The sequence below is a fragment of the Mus pahari genome, chromosome X, assembly GCF_900095145.1.
Source record: "Mus pahari chromosome X, PAHARI_EIJ_v1.1, whole genome shotgun sequence".
Taxonomy (NCBI): Eukaryota; Metazoa; Chordata; class Mammalia; order Rodentia; family Muridae; genus Mus; species Mus pahari.
This window is the reverse complement of record NC_034613.1, coordinates 1,289,438-1,310,455: the sequence shown is the minus strand read 5'-3', so window position 1 is coordinate 1,310,455 and position 21,018 is coordinate 1,289,438. Positions and strand designations below refer to the sequence as shown.

At 40.7% G+C, this 21,018-nt stretch overlaps 1 protein-coding gene across 2 annotated transcripts in view; it reads left to right on the top strand.

The window, feature by feature from the left end:
• Clcn5 (chloride voltage-gated channel 5) overlaps nucleotides 1-21,018 on the top strand; it is a 167,252-nt gene that overhangs the window by 102,051 nt on the left and 44,183 nt on the right. For both annotated transcript variants that reach the window (XM_021187461.2, XM_029534061.1), the window contains one exon: nucleotides 5,514-5,660. In XM_021187461.2, the coding sequence (XP_021043120.1) occupies nucleotides 5,514-5,660 (147 nt within the window). The remainder of the gene's footprint in view (nucleotides 1-5,513; nucleotides 5,661-21,018) is intronic.

The window sequence follows — 21,018 nt, the reverse complement described above, 5'->3', positions numbered from 1 at the left end:
TTTCTCTCTCTTTCTTTTCTTCCTCCCTCCCTCCCTCCCTCCCTCTCTCTCTCTCTCTCTCTCTCTCTCTCTCTCTCTCTTTCTTTCTTTCTTTCTCTTTCTTTCTTTTCTTCCTTCCTTCTTCCCTCCCTCCCTCCCTCTCTCTCCCTCTTTCTCTCTCCCTCCTTCCTTCCCTCCATTCCTTCCTTCCTTCATTGTTTTGAGGCTGAGTTTCATATATCTCATACTGGTTTTGATCTCCAGATTCTTCTGCCTGTTCTTAAGTGCTGGAATTAATAACCTATGCTATCATGCCTTATTTCATTTAATAAATTTAAATTGAGAGAGAAATTAAGTTATACTACTCTGTTAGTCCATTTTTTCTCATCAACTAAAACAAAGTTTGTTTCCAATTGAGAATTTTAGAAAACTAGAAACCCCTACTAATTGAAATTGAGGATTTTTTTGTAGGTTCATTGAAAATACCGAATCCTAGAATCAGATAGCCATTAATTATGAATGTTGATGATACTTAGATTTAAAAAGGAACATTGGTGTCTGGGGTTGGAGAAGGGCAAGGACCATGCCTTCTTTGGATTTTATGATCTGTGTATAATTTAATATTTTTACTACTGTTCTGTTTTTTTTTTCAGTCTTGTTGAGTTTGAAGCAGCAGCAAAGTGTTATGTGGAATTCTTATGAACTTAGGAATGGTCTTGAGGAAGAGGTTAATAAAGTATTTAGATACAGATTTCATATCCTTTAATATATCAAAATTCTTGAGAGTAGTAGAGCATCATGGTGAGACAGAGGAAGGGTAATTACAGATTCAAAGCAGCTTGGGCTACATAGTGAGAGCTTTGTCTCAAAAACAACAACACCAAACCAGAAATGCTTGCCACCAGAAATTTCAGATTTTAAAATACTTGAGTATATAATAAAATGTCTTTGAGATGTGACTCAAGTCTACATATGACCCTAATTTGAACCTATACATGGTTCAGAGATCATTTTATACAACATTTTAGTATACCTCAGGTTGACTGCGACCTATCAGGGGACACCAGATGTGGGATTTCCAATTCTGATATCGTGTTGAAACTCAAAATGTTTCAGATTTTGAAGCATTTCACATGTAAGAGTTTGGGACCAGAAACAGTCAATGTACGTTAGGTTTCCTTAAAGGACAACTAAGGTAAGTGAAATTCAGGCTGGGACTCTTATCACAGTCAGATGGGAACTGAGATCTAGTTTTGAAGTTTGTTGTTTCTACAGGAAACCTATGCATGTAGTTGGCCTAGGTTACAGAATCAAGCCCAAGTGATGTGAGAAGGTTTGTGACCCGGGGTGTTGGAGACTGTACACATATGTATGCGACAATAGTTAAGGAAAAAGGAGGTTATAAATTTGAGGGAAAGCAAGGTGGAGCCACCATGAAGAACTTCCTACTGAACAAATTTGAGCAATTTGAACCTGAAAAATGACAGCAATTGATTAGGACACACTGGTTAAAAGAATATTGTGCTGACATGCAAATACATAATGGTTAAATTAAATATTTTTATAAGAAAGAGTTTATTAGTGCCAAAATATCACATCAGAAAATAATCACAAACTGTTACAAAGCGACATTTTGTTGTTGTACCTCTTGGTATAGACCTAATCCCAGTGCTTACAGAGTAGAGGCAGGAAGATCAGCAGGAGTTCAAGCTTATCTTCAGCTTCATAGTAAGTTTGACCTAAGAGCTTATATAATAACAAGGGGGAGATTGCTTACAAACCAGTTGTAACCTATAATATTCCAAACTGTCAAATCCATGAACCTCATGAAAAAGCTGAGGAAGTACCCCCAAGAAACCATTACATGTGCTACCCTTCCTGTCACTTCTGTCAAAGGACATTTATTGCTTTTTTTTCCACACAGACCAACCTGGAAAATAGCAGTCCTGCTTCCCCATCCCCACAAGTATTGAGATGATATATGTATGAACTATTTCATTTGGGTTACTGTTTTCTTACTTTTGAAACCCTCCAAAGGTTAGTTGAAAAAATTACAGAAATGGAAATAATTAATAAAGAAATATTTGTTTGAAGAAATCTACTGAAGTCAAATTTAGAACAAATACAGAAAACACAGAGCTATGAGAGAAAACCCATAGGTAGGTGTTGTAGCTCGGTCATAGTGTGTGTACGGTCCTGGATTTCATCTTTAGCATTACCCTCAAGCCCCTCAAAATACTGATGGAGTCAAAGGTTCAATACAGCATTTCCAGAAAGGGGGCTGTGTTCTTGAGGAACAGAACCAGTAGAATGAGTATGTGCCTATAAATGGGATTTATTACATTGGCTTACAGGGTAAAGTGTGGATAACCCAATAATGGCTGTCTCACATCTGACAGTCTGAGAATCTGACATTTGCTCAGTCAAGAAGGCTAAGATGGATGTTTTAGTAGTTCCAGTCTGGCATTGAAAACCTGGAGAATTCCAGGAAAACTACTTCAGTCTTTGTTGGATATCTGAAGAAGCTGGTTCCAATATCAGTGGAGGAATGTAGCAGTTGCAGCAGCAGAATAGATGAACTTGCCTGCAACAGTGGAAGCAAACAGGCAAACACCAAGTTTCCTTCTTCCTTGTCCTTATGCAGGTGCCACCCACTTTTAGGGTAGGTCTTCCCACTTCAAATCATCTCATTGAGAAATGCCCAGCGGCATCCACACTTTTGTCTTCCTTCTTCTTGAGCTTCTTGTGGTCTTTGAATTGTATCTTGGGTATTTGGAGCTTATCAGTGAGTGCATACCATGTGTGTTCTTTTGTGATTAGGTTACCTCACTCAGGATGATATTTTCTAGGTCAATCCATTTGCCTAAGAATTTCATGAATTCATCATTTTTAATAGCTGAGTAATATAGTACTCCATTGTGTAAATGTATCACGTTTTCTACATCCATTCCTTTTTCGAGGGACATCTGGGTTCTTTCCAGCTGCTGGCTATTATAAATAAGGCTGCTGTGAGCATAGTGGAACATGTGTCCTTGTTCTAGGTTGCAGAATCTTTTGTTCTATGTTGGCGAATATATGCCCAAGAGTGGTATAGCTGGGTCCTCAGGTAATGGGACCAGTTTTATGAGGAACTGCCAGACTGATTTCCAGAGTGGTTGTACCAGCTTGCAATCCTACCAACAATGGAGGAGTGTTCCTCTTTCTCCACATCCTCACCAGCATCTGCTGTTACCTGAATTTTTGATCTTAGCCATTCTGACTGGTGTGAGGTGGAATCTCAGGGTTGTTTTGATTTGTATTTCCCTGATGACTACGGATGTTGAACATTTATTTAGGTGCTTCTCAGCCCTTTGGTATTCCTCAGTTGAGAATTCTTTGTTTAGCTCTGTTCTCAGTTTTTTAATAGGGGTATTTGGTTCTCTGGAGTCTTTTTTTTTTAAAAAAAGATTTATTCGTGTATTTATTTTATTGTATGACTATACCATAGTTGTCTTCAGACACACCAAAAGAGGGCATCAGATCTCATTACAGATGGTTGTGAGCCACCATGTAGTTGCTGGGAATTGAACTCAGGACCTTTGGAAGAGCAGTCAGTGTTCTTAACCACTGAGCCATCTCTCCAGCCCTGAGCCTTAACTTCTTGAGTTCTTTGTATATATTGGATATTAGCGCTCTGTCGGATGAAGGACTGGTAAAGATCTTTTTCTAGTCTGTTGGTTGCCATTTTGTCCTATTGACAGTGTCCTTTGCCTTATAGAAGCTTTCCAATTTTATGAGGTCCCATTTGTCAATTCTTGATCTTAGAGCATAAGCCTTTGGTGTTCTGTTCAGAAATTTTCCCCTGTGCTCATGTGTTCGAGACTTTTCCCCACTTTCTCTTCTAAGGGAGAACAAAATACTCATGTGGCAAATATGGAGACAATTAGGAGCAGATACTAAAGGAAATGCCATCCTGAGACTACACCACCTGGGGATTCATCCCAGATACAGTCACCAAACTGCAACACTATTGTGGATGCCAAGAAATGCTTGCTGACAGGAGCCTGATATAACTGTCTCCTGAGAGGCTCTGCCATAGCTTACAAATACAGAGTCAGATACTCACAGCCAACCATTGCACTGAGTGTGGGGTCCCCAATGGAGGAGTTAGAGAAAGGAATGAAGGAGTTTGTAGCCCCATAGGAAGAACAACAGTATCAACAAACCAGACCCCCCAGACCTCCCAGGAGTACACATGGCTCCAGCCACATATGTAGCAGAGGATGGCCTTGTCAGACATCAATGGGAGCAGAGGTCCTTGGTCCTATGAAGGCTTGATAGATGCCCCAGTGTAGGGGAATTGAGGGCAGGGAGGTGGGATTGATGGGTGGGTGGAGGAAAACCCTCAGAGAAGCGGGGGGGGATTGGATAGGGGGTTTCTGGGAGGGGAAAATTGGATAAAGGGATAACACTTGAAATGTAAATAAAAAATAAATTACAAACAAACAAACAAACAAAAGAAATGCCCAGAGGCTCACCTTTTAGTTGATTCCAGATCCAGTGGAGTTGATACCCAAGATTAACAATGGTTAATGATGTGATGACAGGGAATGTGGAGTTAAAAGAGGGAAAAAAAATCATGATTTAAGCCATTATCCATAGTTGTAGTTGTGATATATATTTGTTTCATTTTTAATTTTAGATTTTACATTTTTTAAAGATTTATTTATTTATTTTATGTAAGTACACTGTAGCTGACTTCAGACACACCAGAAGAGGTCATCAGATCACATTACAGATGGTTGTGAGCCACCATGTGATTGCTGGGATTGAATTCAGGACCTCTGGAAGAGCAGTCAGTGCTCTTGCTATTTTTTTGTTTTGTTTTGTTTTGTTTTGTTTTGTTTTGTTTTGTTTTGTTTTGTTGGTTTTTTGAGACAGGGTTTCTCTGTATAGCCCTGACTGTCCTGGAACTCACTCTGTAGACCAGGCTGGCCTCGAACTCAGAAATCTGCCTGCCTCTGCCTCTCGGGTGCTGGGATTAAAGGCGTGCGCCACCACGCCCGGCTGCAGTCCGTGTTCTTAACCACTGAGATCTCTCCAACCCCCAGATTTTACAGTTTTTGTATCTGTATGCACGCTTTGTTTGTATGTAAGTACATGTATCACAGCAATGCTTGGTTCCTGCACAGGTGAGAAGAAGGCATTTGGCTCCCCTGAAATTAAAACTACAGATGGGAGTGCAGGAAACCTAACTCAGGGCCTTTGCAAAGCACAAGTGTTCTTAACCACCGAGCCATCTGTCCAGACCCAATGGTTATATAGTGTATGTATTGCCCTGTATTGTGTGGCCCTGTCTGCTGCTAATAAGATAAATAGTAGTAATTTTATGCACAGTGTGAGTGCCTTGAGAAATAACAAGCTTCAAAAGTGAAATAAGCCCTGAAGTTGGCAATTTTACCATGCAATTATGTGTATTTACCATAGTGAACAAGTACACTGGTCAGGAGCTAATTGTTCATTGTTATAAGGCCAATACTTTTCTTTCTACACAGGAGCCATGGATAACAGAGGCTTTCATCAGGGGAGTTTTAGTAGCTTCCAGAGCAGCTCTAGTGATGAAGATTTGATGGACATCCCAGGGACTGCTATGGACTTTTCTATGAGAGATGATGTGCCGCCTTTAGATCGAGAAATAGAAGGTATCGTTATTGCTACTTTAAAAAAAAAGTATAAAGCTATTTTTAATTTGTATAAAGTAGGCACACAGCTTTGCAACTTGTAATACATTCTTGTAGCCAACATCGCCGAAAGGATATAGAGTTGTTTTGACCCATAGAAAAATTCTTTCTTGCTATTCCTTTGTTGCTCTTAGACTTCTGTCCTTCCTAGTCCTGGGTACCACTGGTCTTTTCCCTACCCTAGTAGGTTTTTTCCCCTTAAGGAGATCATATTAATGAAATCTATAGTATTTTACCTTGTTGGGGTGGGGGGGCAAGGTGGAGCATGTGTGTGGGCCATGGTGTGTATTTCGAAGACAGAGGATATGTTAAGGAATCGGTTCCTTTCTTACACCATGTAGGTTCTATGGATAAAATTATAGTCACCAAATGCAGCAGCAAGTGCCATTGCCCACACAATCATCTTCCTAGCCCTCTGGCCTGTGTCCTCTTTTGAAGACTAAATTCTTTTACTCAGCTCACTGCCTTGAAGGCTTATCATTTTCTTGCTTCATGCATACCCAGGAGTGGAAGCCTTGACTCACTCACATGGTAAATGTTTTTGATTTTCAAAGAAAATGCCAAAATATTGTTCAAAGTGCTTATGAAAATTTGCATCTTAACTTGCTCTATATGAGAATTCTGTGTGTTTTGCGTCTTTGGCAGCTCTTGTTATTTCCAGTAATGTTTATTTTTGTTTTCCTAATAAGTATGTACCATTATCTCATGATTTCAGTTTTCTTAATGGCTAGTGATGTTAACTAGCATATCATATGCTCATTGGCCAGCATTATAGATCCTTCTTGATGAAGTAGGTGCTCAAATCTTACATTTTTATAAATCTCCACTTTTTATAATTTTACTTTCCATCAACAGGAAATTGCCAAAAAAGTTAGGTACTGTATCAGTGGGTACTTGGTTACCTACTTACATTGTCATTTCTATAGCTGTATACAATGCTGTGGTATGGCTATGTTTTTTTTTTCTCATGTAACCAAGCTTCTATTGATATACATTTTAGTTACTCCCATCTTTTGTTATTACACATAATGCTACAGTGAACAACCGTATTATATGAGTGTATGTGTCTAGGTTTGTGTGTTTTAGCTACTTATCTGTAACTGTGACAAAACACTAATCAATGAAACTTATAAAAACATGTTTAGTTGCCTTACAGTTTCAGAAAGTTAGAGTCCATGATGGTGGAACAAAGGCATGTTGGTAGCAACAGCTGAGAGCTCTCATCTTGATATGAAAGTAGGAAGGGGGGGTGAGGAAGAGAGGGAGTGAGAAAGAATGAGAGACACAGACACAGGGCGAGACAGAGAGAAAAAGAGAATTAGACAGACAGGGAATTGAGAGTGTTTTGAAATCTTGAAGCCTACCTCCTGTGACACACTTCCTCCAACAGGGCCATACAACCTCCTAATCCTTCCCAATCAGTTCCACAAATTGGGGACCAAGCATTTAAAAACATTATTCTATGTGACCCATTATAATTTAAACCGCCACTGAGTATATGTGTATCTTTTAAGCACATGAGAGCATTTTTTAATAGCATGAATGTATGACTATTAATTTCTTCCACCACATTGGTATAAAATATCTTAATTTTCATCTTTACAATGTGAATAATTTTTATTGTTACTTTCTTTTTTTCCTTTATTTTTTGAGACAGCATCTCACTGTGGCTCTCTGGTTGACCTGAAACTTGCTATGTAGACCAGGTTGGCCTTGAACTCATAGATATCTGCCTTTTGAGTGCTAGAATTAAAGGTGTGTACCACAACCTCTGACATCTATTATTCCAAATTTCAGTTTTAATTAGTGAATGTGAACAAAGTTTCTTATATTTGCTAAACAGTTTACTTTATTTTCCTGAAAGCTTTCTGTTCACATGATGTTCTTTTTGAGCCATTCAAGTGTCACTAATTCTTTGTCTAATATTGTTTGAGTATATTTTTCCTCTTTTGCTTTCTTTTTCTTTCCCTCCCTACCCACCTCCTTCCTTCTTGTTTGAGTTAGAGCCTCACTCTTTTGCCCAAAGAGGCTTGGAACTTACTATGTAACCCAGGCTAATGTCTAACTTGTGGCAATTGTTTGGCCACAGCCTTCCTGGTGTTTATTATAGCTATGAACCACCGTGTCCAGCTGGTTTTTCTTTCCAAACATTTTATTTTGATGGTTGGCCTTAAATTTATGATGCAGCTAAGAGTGACCTTGAATTAGTGATTTTCGTCCTTTCATATCTGGAGTCCTAAGGGCTATAGGTGTGTGCCATCATACCCACCTCAACTTTTTTTTTTAAATCTGCAAGAACTTTTTATTAGTCTTTTCTTTTTTTTTTTCTTTCTTTTTGGTTTTTTTTCGAGACAGGGTTTCTCTGTATAGCCCTGGCTGTCCTGGAGCTCACTCTGTAGACCAGGCTGGCCTCGAACTCAGAAATCCACCTGCCTCTGCCTCCCAAGTGCTGGGATTAAAGGCGTGCGCCACCACACCCAGCTTATTAGTCTTTTCTATTGACATATGTATTTCTTGTTGTAATTAGAAGGACCAGGGCCTAGGAGTATGGTGCTAACTAAGCTTGATGACATAATTAGGCCCTATTTTAAAAGAAACTGCGAATTATTATTATTATTATTATTATTATTATTATTATTATTATGTGATTATTTATGCTATAATCCCATAAGTGCTATAGCTCTTATATATCCATTTGTTTGTGTAAAGAATCAGATTTTACAGAAAAGTATATTTGAGCAGGCATTGTGTGACAGATACTATTTCTGGAGAGACCTGAACAAATCTCTCCTTGGCCCAGATAGGGAGCCCATGATAGATCCCACCTAAGTCTATCTTGGTGAACTGGTGAGTTTTATTGGTATACAGGAATATAGGCGAGGGGTTATTTACAGGAGTAAAAATGATTCAGTGACAACTGTGTCAGTAAAGCCCACCCCAGCATGGGTCATGGCTTATGAAAGCTGGAACTCCCTATACAACTTGCAGGCAACTCAACAGATTGGGAGTGGACTGTAATCCCATCACTTGGGACATTGAGCCAGTTCGATGTCAGGGAGTGGGCTACGTAGAAAGACCCTACATCAAATGCCAACAGCAGCAAAATAAAATACATCAAGGATAGAGGAATGGCATAGGTGTTATAAACACTTTGCTGATCTCGAAGAGGATCTGGGTTCAGTTATCAGTAGCAACATGGCGGCTCACAACCATCAGTAACTCCCGTTTCATGGAATCTGATGCCCTCTTCTGGCCTCTGTTGGTACCAACATACATGCAGGCTAAAGACCCATGCACATGGGCTGGAGAGATGGCTCAATGGTTTAGAGCACTGACTGCTTTTCCAGAGGTCCTGAGTTCAATTCCCAGCAACCACATGGTGGCTCACAACCATCAGTAATGGGATCCGAAGCCCTCTTCTGGTGTGTCTGAAGACAGCTACAGTTTACTCATATACATAAAATAAATACATCTTTTTTTAAAAAAAGACCCATACATGTTTGAAAAAAGATACACCCCATCACTTTTTTAAAGGAAAGATGGGGAAGGTTTCCAAAGATGTGTGGTGATTTGAATAGGTTTGGCCCCCATAGAGTCATGTGTTTGACTTCTTGGCCCATAGGGAGTGGCAATATTAGGAGGTATAGCACTGTTGGAGTAGCTGTGGCCTTGCTGAAGGAATTATGTTACTATGGGGGTGGGCTTTGCAGCCTCTTATTCTCAAGCTACACATCCAGTGCAGCATTCAGTCTTCTTCTCCTACCTGTGGATCAAGATGCAGAACTCTTGGCTCCTCCAGTGCCATGTCTGCTTGCATGCCGCCACGCTTCCTGCCATGATGATAATGGACTTAACCTCTGAAGCTGTAAGCCAGCTCCAATGAAATGTTCACCTTTATAAGCGTTGCCTTAGTCATGTTGTCTCTTCACAGCAATAAAACCCTAAGACAACATGACAAAGTTGGAATGAACATAGCAGTATGAAAAAAGGTTTTCAGGCATGTGATGCATGTCTATAATCCTAGTACTCCAGAGCATAGACAGGAGAATTGCCAGAAAATTGAGACTAGCCTGGTCTACATAGTAAGTTATAGGTCCGCTAAGATTCACTAATGAGATTCTACCTAAAACAGCCAATCTCCCCTCCTCCCAAAAGGAAGGAAAGTACAAAAAAAGATAACAAAACCTTAGGTTCAAAAGTAAGATGCATTGCTGCACACTGGTAATCCTGGCACTTCAGAAGCTGAGGTAGAAGGATGGAGACTTCAAGACCAACCTGGGCTACAGAAGTAGTTCAAGCTGTAGAAGACGACCTTGTCTCAAAAATCAAAATGAAAGCAAAAGCAGCAAGGATGACAAAAATTTGAGTAGGAAAGGTACCTCAGGAGATAGCCTATGAATTTAAAGTTCATAAAAGAGGAGGTATTTATGCCTTCATAGTTATGGGTTTTCTTATTAGCATAGTTCTGAAAAGGCAAACATTTGTAAGTACATGCATCTACAAACACAGTATGTTATTTATAGCAGTAACTGGCTTTAGTAACCGGTCATTAGGCTATCACTAAACTGAGACCTCAATATATGCCCTCTGGTCAGACCAAAACTCACTCATCAGTGTAGTAAAAAGAGTTGCTTATGGCATTCTCAGCAAGTCCTTTCATGTATTCATTTGGTAGCAGTGCATAATCAAGGTAAGTCATTACTCATTATTGCCATTTCATGGGCTGGAAAACTGAAGCCAACAATGCATTTTGAAATTGCCTATGACCATACAATATGTTTTAAAATAAGTAGTCCTCCACCACTTTTCAGTAGATTCTTAGACGCGTTACTGCTTGCAGTTCATTCAGATCTGTCCACAAAGTAAAGAGGCTTCTTTTTATGAGACACATGCAAAAATTAGCTCACTTACCTTATATTCTGTTGTGATGCATTTTTCTTGCTTTGCTTTCAAAGCGTTCTTTCCTTATTTAATGTCTTCACATAGGATTTCCTAGTAAAGAAACCATTAATAGAAAAAAAGGCCAGAAAATTACTGAAACGTGGTGAAATTATGCAGAAAATGCCAGATTTTTTTTTAAACTGGGCATGATAGCATGTACTAAAAAGTAAGTTCAACGGAACTTAAAAGTTAGTAAAAATGGTTCTTGTTTTCCAGATGGCTATGTAGGAATTGATTTATGAAGAATGAATAAATCAGTTATGTATGGCAATGCTAAACACATCCGAGATAGTCTATAAAGTAGAGAAAAAACCCACTCAGGGTGAGGGGAGTGGAAGAGGAGTCTGAGTTACAGGAAAACATTTGGAGCTGTGCTTGTCCTCCACCTGTTCCCCCTTGCCTGGGCAAGGCCAGAAGTATATTCATTTTTCTTTCTTTCTTTCTTTCTTTCTTTCTTTCTTTCTTTCTTTCTTTCTTTCTTTCTTTCTTTCTTTCTTTCTTTCTTTCTTTCTTTCTTTCTTCCATCCGTATGTATGGAGTGTTCATCCATATAAGAGGCTAGCACTGGGCAGTCTCATAATGCTACTGAATTACAGAAATGAAACCTGTCTGTTTGCGGTCCAAGCCTCCCAGGGTGAGGTGTGTGGGTGGATGGTGCCACTTAGAGCAGCAGGGGGCACAGCAGGTATAAGGAAGGCTATGTAGCTAGAAGTCTAGATGGCATAACATTGTGTACACTCTGGGACCTTATCTTGTAGCCAAAGCATCAACAAGTGATTTAAAAGCAGAGGAGTGATATGATCAGATTTGAGTCATGGAAAATTGACAGTGCCGAGGGCAAATTGAGGGCAACTCAGGGGATGGTGAAATTTTTACTACTTAAATTCTAGGCAAAAGATCAAAGGCCTGAATGAAGGCAACAAAAACCAAGAGGACAGGATAACGGGTTCTGAAGAAATTGTAGAAGAGACATTAAAAGGAACGATGGTACTGGGGTGAAATAGAAGAAAATCGGGGTACCTTCAAAGCTGATGCTGGTTCTAGAGTTCTCTCTTACCAGCGACTGAGTCTTTGTAACTTCCCACTATGTCAGAGCAGAGATTGAACATAGGTGATAGAACGAAAAGCTTCACGGGACTTGAAATCCATTAAGGAGACTACGAAGCAGTTTTCTTTGTTTTTCCAAACGGTAAAGAACTCATGGTTTCTCTTCAAGGAGAAACACAACAAATCTTGGACTCTAGCTCCAGATGAAACCCACATTCATCACCTCAGAGTCCTGGCCTGGAATCCAAGCACTCAGGGCAGATGAAAATAGTGGGTTCTAGACTAGCCAGTGCTTCATGCGGAGACTGTCTGAAAAAGCAACAGACTATGTGACCTGGCCAAATGTGTGGAACTCTCTTAGACATATGTTCTGGGAAAATGGGTGGTGAGGCCTGAGTCAAAAGTACCATGGGGGCACAAACAACATGAGCCATAAACAGTAAGTCTTTTTGGCTTTGTTGCTGTTTTGGGGTTGGTGGTTGTGATACAGGGTCTGACTTTGAAGCCCAGCTCAGGCTGGTACTTACCCTGTGCATCCCTTTGCCTAAGTTTCGGGTTATAGGTATAAGCTACTAGGCCAGGCTTCATAATGCATGTGATGATATCCACAGGCTTAAAGCTGCCTTTACTTTACTTCATAGGAAAATGGGGAGATTTCAGTTTATCCATTAGTGTTTCATCTGTCTCTTTTTGTTTATTAAAGTTTATATTAAACTCAGATTTACTTGGTGTTACCTTACAGCTCAGTCACGTTATCACTTTCACAGAGACATAGTTTTGTCACCTTAGGCCCCACGTAGTTGTGACACATCCTTGGGTTTTTCCTGTTTTCAGTGACCTTAACAGTTTTGAGCAGTAGTCAGGTATTTTATAAAGTGCCCCTCCTTTTGAAATTTACCCCATGTTTTCTCCTGATTAGGCTTCGGTTGAGGCTTTGGGAGATGAAGACCACTGAGATCAAGTGACCCACCCACATGATATACTGTTGTTGATGGTAACTTTGATCACCTGACCAACTGGGTTTTTCTTCCTTTCCACACTATACTCCTCAGAAAGGAGTGGGAAGCCCACTCCTTGAGACTGCCCAGGGGAGCTTTGTCTACTCTCCCAGTCATTTATTTATTCTATACTTCAGGTTCTAGTCTACTCCTACTTTCTTTTGTTGCTCTCCTTGGTTAAGTCATGAGGATCAAGGCCAACCTGGGCTACATAACAAGATCCTGTATCAAAAAGGCAAAAGGATTTCTTTTAATGGATGACAGTCCATTGTCTAGATATATCACTTTTTAAAAATCCATTAACTTACTGAGGAATATCTTGATTGCTTCTAGGTTTTTATTTTTGCAGTTGTAAAAAAGGTGCTGTAAATATCTGAGTGCAGTTTCCTTTTTCTTTGGGGGGGGGAGGAGGAAAGGGGAAGGGGAAAGGGAAGGGTTTATTTCAGTCACACTTCCGTATAACAGTTTATCATCAAAAACAGCTCGGGCAGGAACTCAAATAGGGAAGGGATCTGGAGGAAGGAGCTGGTGCAGACTCCATTGAGTACAGGCTTACTCAGCTTGCTCAATCTGCTTTCTTACAATGAACCCAGGGCCAGTGTCCCAGCAGTGGCACCACCCACAATGGGCTGGATCTTCCTCCTCCTATGGATCACTAATACTAGTTAAGAAAATGCCATACAGACCCGCTTACAGTTCCGTCATTTAAAAACAAAAGAATACAATAAAATATAATGAGATAAAACAAAAGCTAACACATTAAAATTGGACAAAACAAACAAGCAGAAAAGGAAAAGAACCCAAGGGAAGGCAGGAGAAATCACGGCCCACTCATTCACACACTAAGGAATCACATAAAAGCACTATACCGGAAGCCATGATATACACAAGGGGCCTGGTGCAGACCCTGTGAGAGCTACATAGTCTGTGAGTTCATATGGGATTTGAGCATGTTGCTTTACAGGCCCCTGTGCTCCCAGTGTCCTCCATCCCCTCTGGCTCTTACACTCTTTCTACTTCCTCTTCTGTGGGTTCTCTGAGCTCTGAGAGGGGAAGGATTTGATGGAGACCTCCCATTTAGGCTGAGTGTACCAAGGTCTGTCATTCTCTGGGGAATGTCTGGCTGAGGCTCTCTGTGTTTGTTCCCATCTGCTGCAGGAGGAAGCTTCTCTGATGATGGCTGAAAAGGGCACAGATCTCTGAGTATAGCAGAATGTCATTAGGAGTCATGGCTATGTCATTTTTGTTTAAGCAGTAGTATTTGACTTTACCCTACCTGGGCTGCATAGACTCAGGTTCTTGCTCATCCCCCAGTAGTGTCAGTATGGCTTGTATCTTGTAGGGTAGGTCTTATGTCAAATCGGATTTTGGTTGATTACCAAAGTATGACCTAATGATTGTATTGCATCTGTCTCTGTTGTTATGTCCCCCTTTTCATTTCTAATTTTGTTAATGTGGATCTTTTCTCTCTGCCTTTTAGTTTATTTTGATAAGGATTTGTCAATCTTTTTTTTTTTCTCAAAAGTGTTTTCTTGGTATTTTGTTGGTTTGTTTTATTGATTTCAGCCCTGAGTTTGATTGTTTTATGCTATTTAGTCATTTGGGGTGTACTTACTGTCTTTCGGTTCTAGAGCTTTCAGGTGTGCTGTTTCTTTGCTGGCATGAGATGTGTCCAGGTTTGAACGCAGGCACTGAGTGCTGTGGACTTCCCTCTGAGCTAGCACTGCTTTCACTGCGTTTGCTCTCACAAGTTTGGCTGTGTTATCTGTTCCTTTTCATTCGGCTCCAGAAAGTCTCCCTTCCTTTCTGTTTTGACCCATTTCTCATTCAGGAGAGAGTTACTCCGTTTTCATGAGTTTATGAGCTTTCTCTTGTTGATATCCAGCTCTAATCCATGGTGTTCAGATAGGATGCAGGGAATTATTTCAATTTTCTTGTAGCTATTGAGACTTACTTTGTGCCTCAGCACGTGGTCAGTTTGGGATACATTTTCAAAAGGTGCTGAGAAGATGGTATATATACTCTTTGAGTTTGGGTAAACTATTCTGTAAATATCCTTTAGGCCCATTTGGCTTACCACATCATTTATCTCCAACAATTATCTGTTTAGGCTTTGTCTGGATGACCTGCTGTTCATGAGTGTGGGGTATTATTATTATTATTATTCAGTATGTGAGGGCCAGTATGTGATTTAAACTGGAGGAGTGTTTCATTCAAGAACTTGGGTGCCCTTGCATTTGTGGCATAGATGTGAAGAACTGCAATATCCTCTTGGTAGATTTTTCCATTGGTAGGAATTAGTGTCCTTTCCTATGTCTTCTGATTAGTTTTGGGTCTATTTTGCTGGATACTAAAATGGCTACACCAGCTTGCTTCTTAGGTCCCTTTGCTTAGACTATCCTTCCCCCCCCCCCATTATTTTTAACCCTAAGGTGATGTCTTATCCTTGATATTATGGTGTGGTTTTAGTCTTTTGTCTTTTTATTGGGAGAATTGGGAGGACTGATATTGAGAGAGATCAATGACCAATAATCATTGTTGCCTGATATTTTGTTGTTGTTGTTTTCTCTCTCTCTCTCTCTCTCTCTCTCTCTCTCTCTCTCTCTCTCTCTCTCTCTCTCTCTCTGTGTGTGTGTATTTTGAAAATATTTTCTTTGACCTGGGATTTTTCTTCCTATAGTCCTATTGTTCTTAATTTTGGTCTTTCCATAGTGTCCCAGATTTCTTGGATGTTTCATTCCAGAATTTATTTTAGGTTTTATGTTTTCTTTGACTGAGGCATCCATTTCTTCATGTGTGTCTACAGAGCCTCAGATTCTCTCTTCCATCTCTTGAATTCTGTTTGTGAAACTTGACTCTGTGCTTCCTGTCAGAGTTCCTAAATTTTTTTCCTTCCAGATTTCCCTTGGTTTTGGTTTCCTTTATTAATTCTATATTGACTTTCAGGTCTTGAATGGTTTTATTCATTTCCTTCCACTGTTTGTGTTTTCATAGATTTCTTTAAGGGATCTCCTTGTTTCCTATTTAAGGACTTCTACCATGTTCAAAAATGCTGTTTTACGGTCTTTTTCTTTCTTGTGTTTTTAGCTATGTTAGAACACTCACGGCCTGCTGTTGGGGGGGGGGTTGCTGAGGAGGCATATTGTCCTGGCTATTAGTGAGTGTGATTCTATGCTGGCGTGTAGGCATCTGGGTATGGGAAGATTGTAATTCTAGGTCTTTGGTTGGGTGTTTTGCTCCTTGGTTTCTGTTTCCTCTCTGGTTTTTAGGAGAGTGTTGTCTGCGTGTTGCCTGTGGGAAAATCTGGGGTACAATGTGTTTCTGGGCATTGCTCCCTGAGACTTAGGAGTGGGGTTCGGCTTGTGGTGGAGGGTCTGTACAAGGAGGAAAGTAGGGTGTTCCAGCAGGATCTGCTTAGTCCCCTGGGAATGGGGGTAGAGAGTGAAGAGATTTCACAGCAAAAAGTCTGCTACAGCGCTGGGGAGGTGGGAGAACTGAAGGTCTTCAGTTAGCCTGCCTGCCTGCCTTCCTGTTTGGAGTACCTCCTGGTTTCCTAGGGAGTGCTTGCTGGAGTTGAAGGCTGGGACAAAGTAATAAGTTGGGGGAATAAAAGTTTGGAAGTGAAGATCTGTGTTATCCTCTGGAGATGGGAAGGGAGGCTGCAGAGCTGGAAATGAGACTGGGGGATTAATTTGGAGGAGCAGAGGGAGAGAGGAAGATCTAATTAGCTACCTGATTACCAGGCCAGCCTGGCCTGTGGCGTCTCAGAGAGTGCCTGCTAGAGCTAGGGGTGGGGTGGGGGGGGGTGGGGTTGGGAATGTCAAATCGAAGATTTGGCGGAGGGAGGGAAGATCTGTGGGATCCACCATGAGATTAGGTGGGAAGAAACTGTTGCAGGTGCTCTGTTGATGTGGGAATGAGAGTAGGTTTGGAGAATGGAGGGAAGGGGGTTAGATCTGTATTTAGATCCTGCTTCTGTGGCTGGAGTAGCCTGTGGGCTAGCTGGGAGTGCCTGCTGGAGAGTGGAGCCCTTATCACAACCCTAATCTCCAGCAATTGGGGAGGGAGGTCAGGGGAGGAAGAGCTGAGGCATCCACAGCCTTGGAGCAGGGGTGGGAGTGGAGTTTGGCAGCTGCACATGGGACTGAGAGATTGGACTTGGGCGGTCTCTTACTGCTGAAGTTTTCCCTGCAGGTTTTTACTCTTTTATTGTCTTGTTAATGATTACAGCACACTTTTATAATGATTTGTATGCATTAAAAAAAATTCTAATTCTACCATTTTACTCATCCTTTCCCCTCTCCAATCCCTCCCATGAACTTATCAACTCTCAAATTCATGGTCCCTTTCTATACTTTTATATATTCTGTTCCACCTCCCACCCCCACCCCCTCTCTTGGGATTGGCTAACCCTTTGCAGGGCTTTTCTCTGGGGGAAGATCATGCCCCCTGCTCTCAGCAGTACCCTATTGCCCATAGTTCTTTGTTAGGATTGAGTCTTAAGGGCTCTTTGTGCTGGGAATCCCACCCCTTTATTAGATCTATGCTATTCAAGCCCATGGTTTGGCTTTTTATTCTCTTAACGGTAGTTTTTGAACTGGAGAAATTGAAAACGTTTTAATTGTCATAGATCAAACTTAAGCCTTGTGTGTATTAGACCAGCATTCTACCCTTACACTACACCCCCAGGCTGCAAATTTTAATGTAATCATTTTTTATTGTTTGTTTGTATTACTATCTCATGTATCATAACTAACCTAAATGAAAGATGTAAAACTTCCAGGAGCTAACATAGAAGAAATCCTACCATGGCCAAGGATTAATGATATTTTTTAACCTATACCCTGAATAGTATTATCTAGTTTGAGTTAATGTTTGTGCCATCTCTTTTTCCTTGAGTCAGTGTTGTTGCCCAGGTTGATCCTAACAGGATAAATGTGTCCCCACTTTCTTTAGGCTACCTGGGTAACCAAGCACAGCTGGATGTGGTTAATGTGTGCCCAGGCTTTGCAGTCCTTGAAAACAGTCTTTGCTGCGTCCATTGAATTAGTTCTCTGTTTTCACCATAGATTGGATTCATCATATTCATGAGTCTTTTGGGCTCTGTATCCTGTTCCCTTGGTCTGCATCATTCCTTTTGCCGATATCATTCTGTGTTTCCTGAGTTTGATCCCTTGTAATGCCAAAAAAAAAAAAAATCACCTTGTTTTGATTATCTATAACTTTACAGTAAATGTTAAAACTGGTTTGTGTGAGTCCTCCAACTTGGTTTATCCCCAGGACTGTGTTGGTTGACTGTTCTACATGTTTTTCTTTTCCACATGAGCTTTGAAATCAGGTTATAATGGCAACAGAATCATTTGCTTGGTATATTTACTGTTGTTTTTATTCTGAGTTACGGTCTCTCTTCATAGTTCACTCTGGCCTTGAACCTGTGGCTTCAGTCCTTAAGTACTGAGATTTCAAGTGTGAGACACCATGCCTGGCTTCCCTGTTTTTTTCTAATAGATACTTTAAACTTAATGATATAAATTTCCCTCTAACACTACTTTAGAAACAGTGTGTGTGTGTGTGTGTGTGTGTGTGTGTGTGTGTGTGTGTGTGTGTGTATTTGCAGTTCTTGGGACAGAACACCAGGATCTCATACATGCTAGGTACATACATACATACATACATACATACATACTCTGCTACTGAAGTTGAATCTACTTTTAAAATGTATTTACTACTTATTTGGTGTTGAGGACTAAAGCCATGGTCTCATAGCTGCAGATCAATCAATTCTACTGTCCCAGCATCTTTTCTTTCTTGTTTTGAGACAGAGTCTTTCTAAGTAACTCAGGCTGATATTTAATATACTCACTGTATAACCTATGTAAACCTCAAATTTGTGATCTTCCTGCCTCAACCTCCTGAGTAGCTGGGATTCAGATGTGCATGCCTACTACCTCCTATAATATTGATATGTTATTTTTCATTTCATATAGGTACCTCTGTGTGTGTGTGTAATATTGAGAGATGGTCTCATATAACTCAGATTGGAGCTATGGCTTACATTGAACTCCTTACCCTTCCATCTCCCAAGTGCTAGGTTTACAGGTGTGTGCCACCATGCCTGGCTTACTTGCAAAAAAAGATTAAATTTATTTGGAGAGCTTTTAATCCATAGTTTAGATGAAAGTGTGAGGCATAATTTCTAGGGATGAGGGAGTGGAGTTCAGTTCTTCTGTTGCTGTTTTATAGTTTAATTTCATTGTGTTGGGATTTATGGCAAAGTAACGAGGCATTGAGATGTGTTTACTACTTGGGATAACTAGGCATCACAGGGCTCAAATTCCTATTGTGCCTTCGTTTTGTTTCCCTTCTTAATTCTGAGTTTGCCTACATCTAGCTCCTTTAGAAATGGTCTGTCTTGCAAATCTTTCAACTGTAATTTACTCTTAGGATACCAGAGCCCTGTTGGAGTGGTGCTTAAGCAATTGGATTAATTCTTAGTGTTTTACTGGGACTGTATCTTGTGACTATGAACTTCACAAGTTCTCCAAGTGACACTTTGCGCCTCTCTCCACCCTTTAGAATTCCTTGAAGCCCTGTATTTTCCCCTCAGGTTAAACTGGAAGGCTGGCTGGGGGCTGGAATGGCAGGAATGCCCTTCCCTCCAACCAGGAATAAGGTTCAGGCAAAGTGCTTTCCCTCGGAGCATATTTGTCTGCTGTGAAGAAATCCCTGGGCATATTTCACAAGGACTACTTATCTCTCCCCTAGTCAAGGTCAGGAGATGTTTCTAGGATCTTCACTGTGAGAACTTGGGGAAGATTCTGGCAGTAGAGCTTTGGTGTGGGACTGGAGACCATGGGTTTCTCAGATTGATGCTAGTCCGCACCGCTCCAGCAGTTCATTCGCATTGCCATTTGAACATTTGCTACCATTTGTTCTTCTTCTTCTTCTTATGGCTCTAACTCGCTTTATTCCAGGTAAGCAGATCTTGGCTGGGAGTCTTTGGATAAACTATCTCTTCAGACTTCAAGGTCACAGGTTCTTCTGTAGCCTCAGTTCTCTGATGGGTCCAGGAAAAAGAAATGACTTTTTTGTATTATCTAGCCTTTTCTATTCTAAGAATAACAGTAAGAGTTTGTAAACTGTTTACTTGGGAAAACTGAATTTGGAAGTTCTGTATTTACTATTATTTTTGATTAAATTTAGTTTTAGAGTTTTTGAGACTAGGTTTCATTCTATGGCCCGGATTAGTCACAATTTCACTACTTGGACCAGGTTGCCTTTGAACTCATGGCTTACTCTCTGGGGTACTCCTAGCTGATTTTTTTTTCTGTCCAAGGGATTGAGGCTCAGAACTTTTGCATGCTACCATTTGGCTTACCCCGACCTCAGCCTCCTATTTTTTAGAAACAGTGAATCTACTGTAGTGATCCTTTGATAGTACTGAAATTTGTGAGGTTATTGTCTGCATTAGTTTGTTCAGTTGATGATAAATGGCAAAGGAGAAGAGTATTGTAGTGCTTCAGGGGCATGGACTGTATGGTACCCGGGGACAGAGACCATTGCCATCAGTGGGTACTCAAAATGTATCTGGTAACCATGTTACCATGTACCTGTAGCTCTAGTTAATCAGATGTCGAACATGCTGGATCCCAGTGAGGGACTAGGTTGTTCTAAAATAGCTCCATTAATGAGCCTTTCTTTTCCAAGGATTGGTAGTGCCAGTTTATGAATTTGCCAGAAGAGTTCTTTCAGATAACTATACTGTTTTTGAATTCTTCAAAGTTAAGGTCCTCTCAAATGTCTCTCAGTATAGTATGAATGACCAAATAAAAGCATGGCCAAAATATTACCCAAAGCTCTAGGCACCCAAAAATACAGTTGTAAGAGGCAGAGGCAGTAGACTACTCCAGGGAAACATTGTTTCTCTCTCTCTCTCTCTCTCTCTCTCTCTTTTCTTTCTTTTTTTTGGTTTTTCGAGACAGGGTTTCTCTGTGTATCCCTGGCTGTCCTGGAGCTCACTTTGTAGACCAGGCTGGCCTCGAAATCCGCCTGCCTCTGCCTCCCGAGTACTGTGATTTAAAGGCATGCGCCACCACTGCCCGGCTAACATTGTTTCTTGGGCACAGTAGGGCAGCTGCAATATGAACTCACGGTGGTTGTGCTAGCATACACAAGTCCCGTGTAAGCCCAAGTCATAGCCGATGTCACCATGGGGCTGAAATCCCAGCCACAGCTGCAGGGCTGTCCTCACCTGTTACCTGCTAGAAGATGGATTCCACACATTCAAGAATATTGAACAGCACAAGGGAAGCTGTGTGTGTGTATGTGTGTGT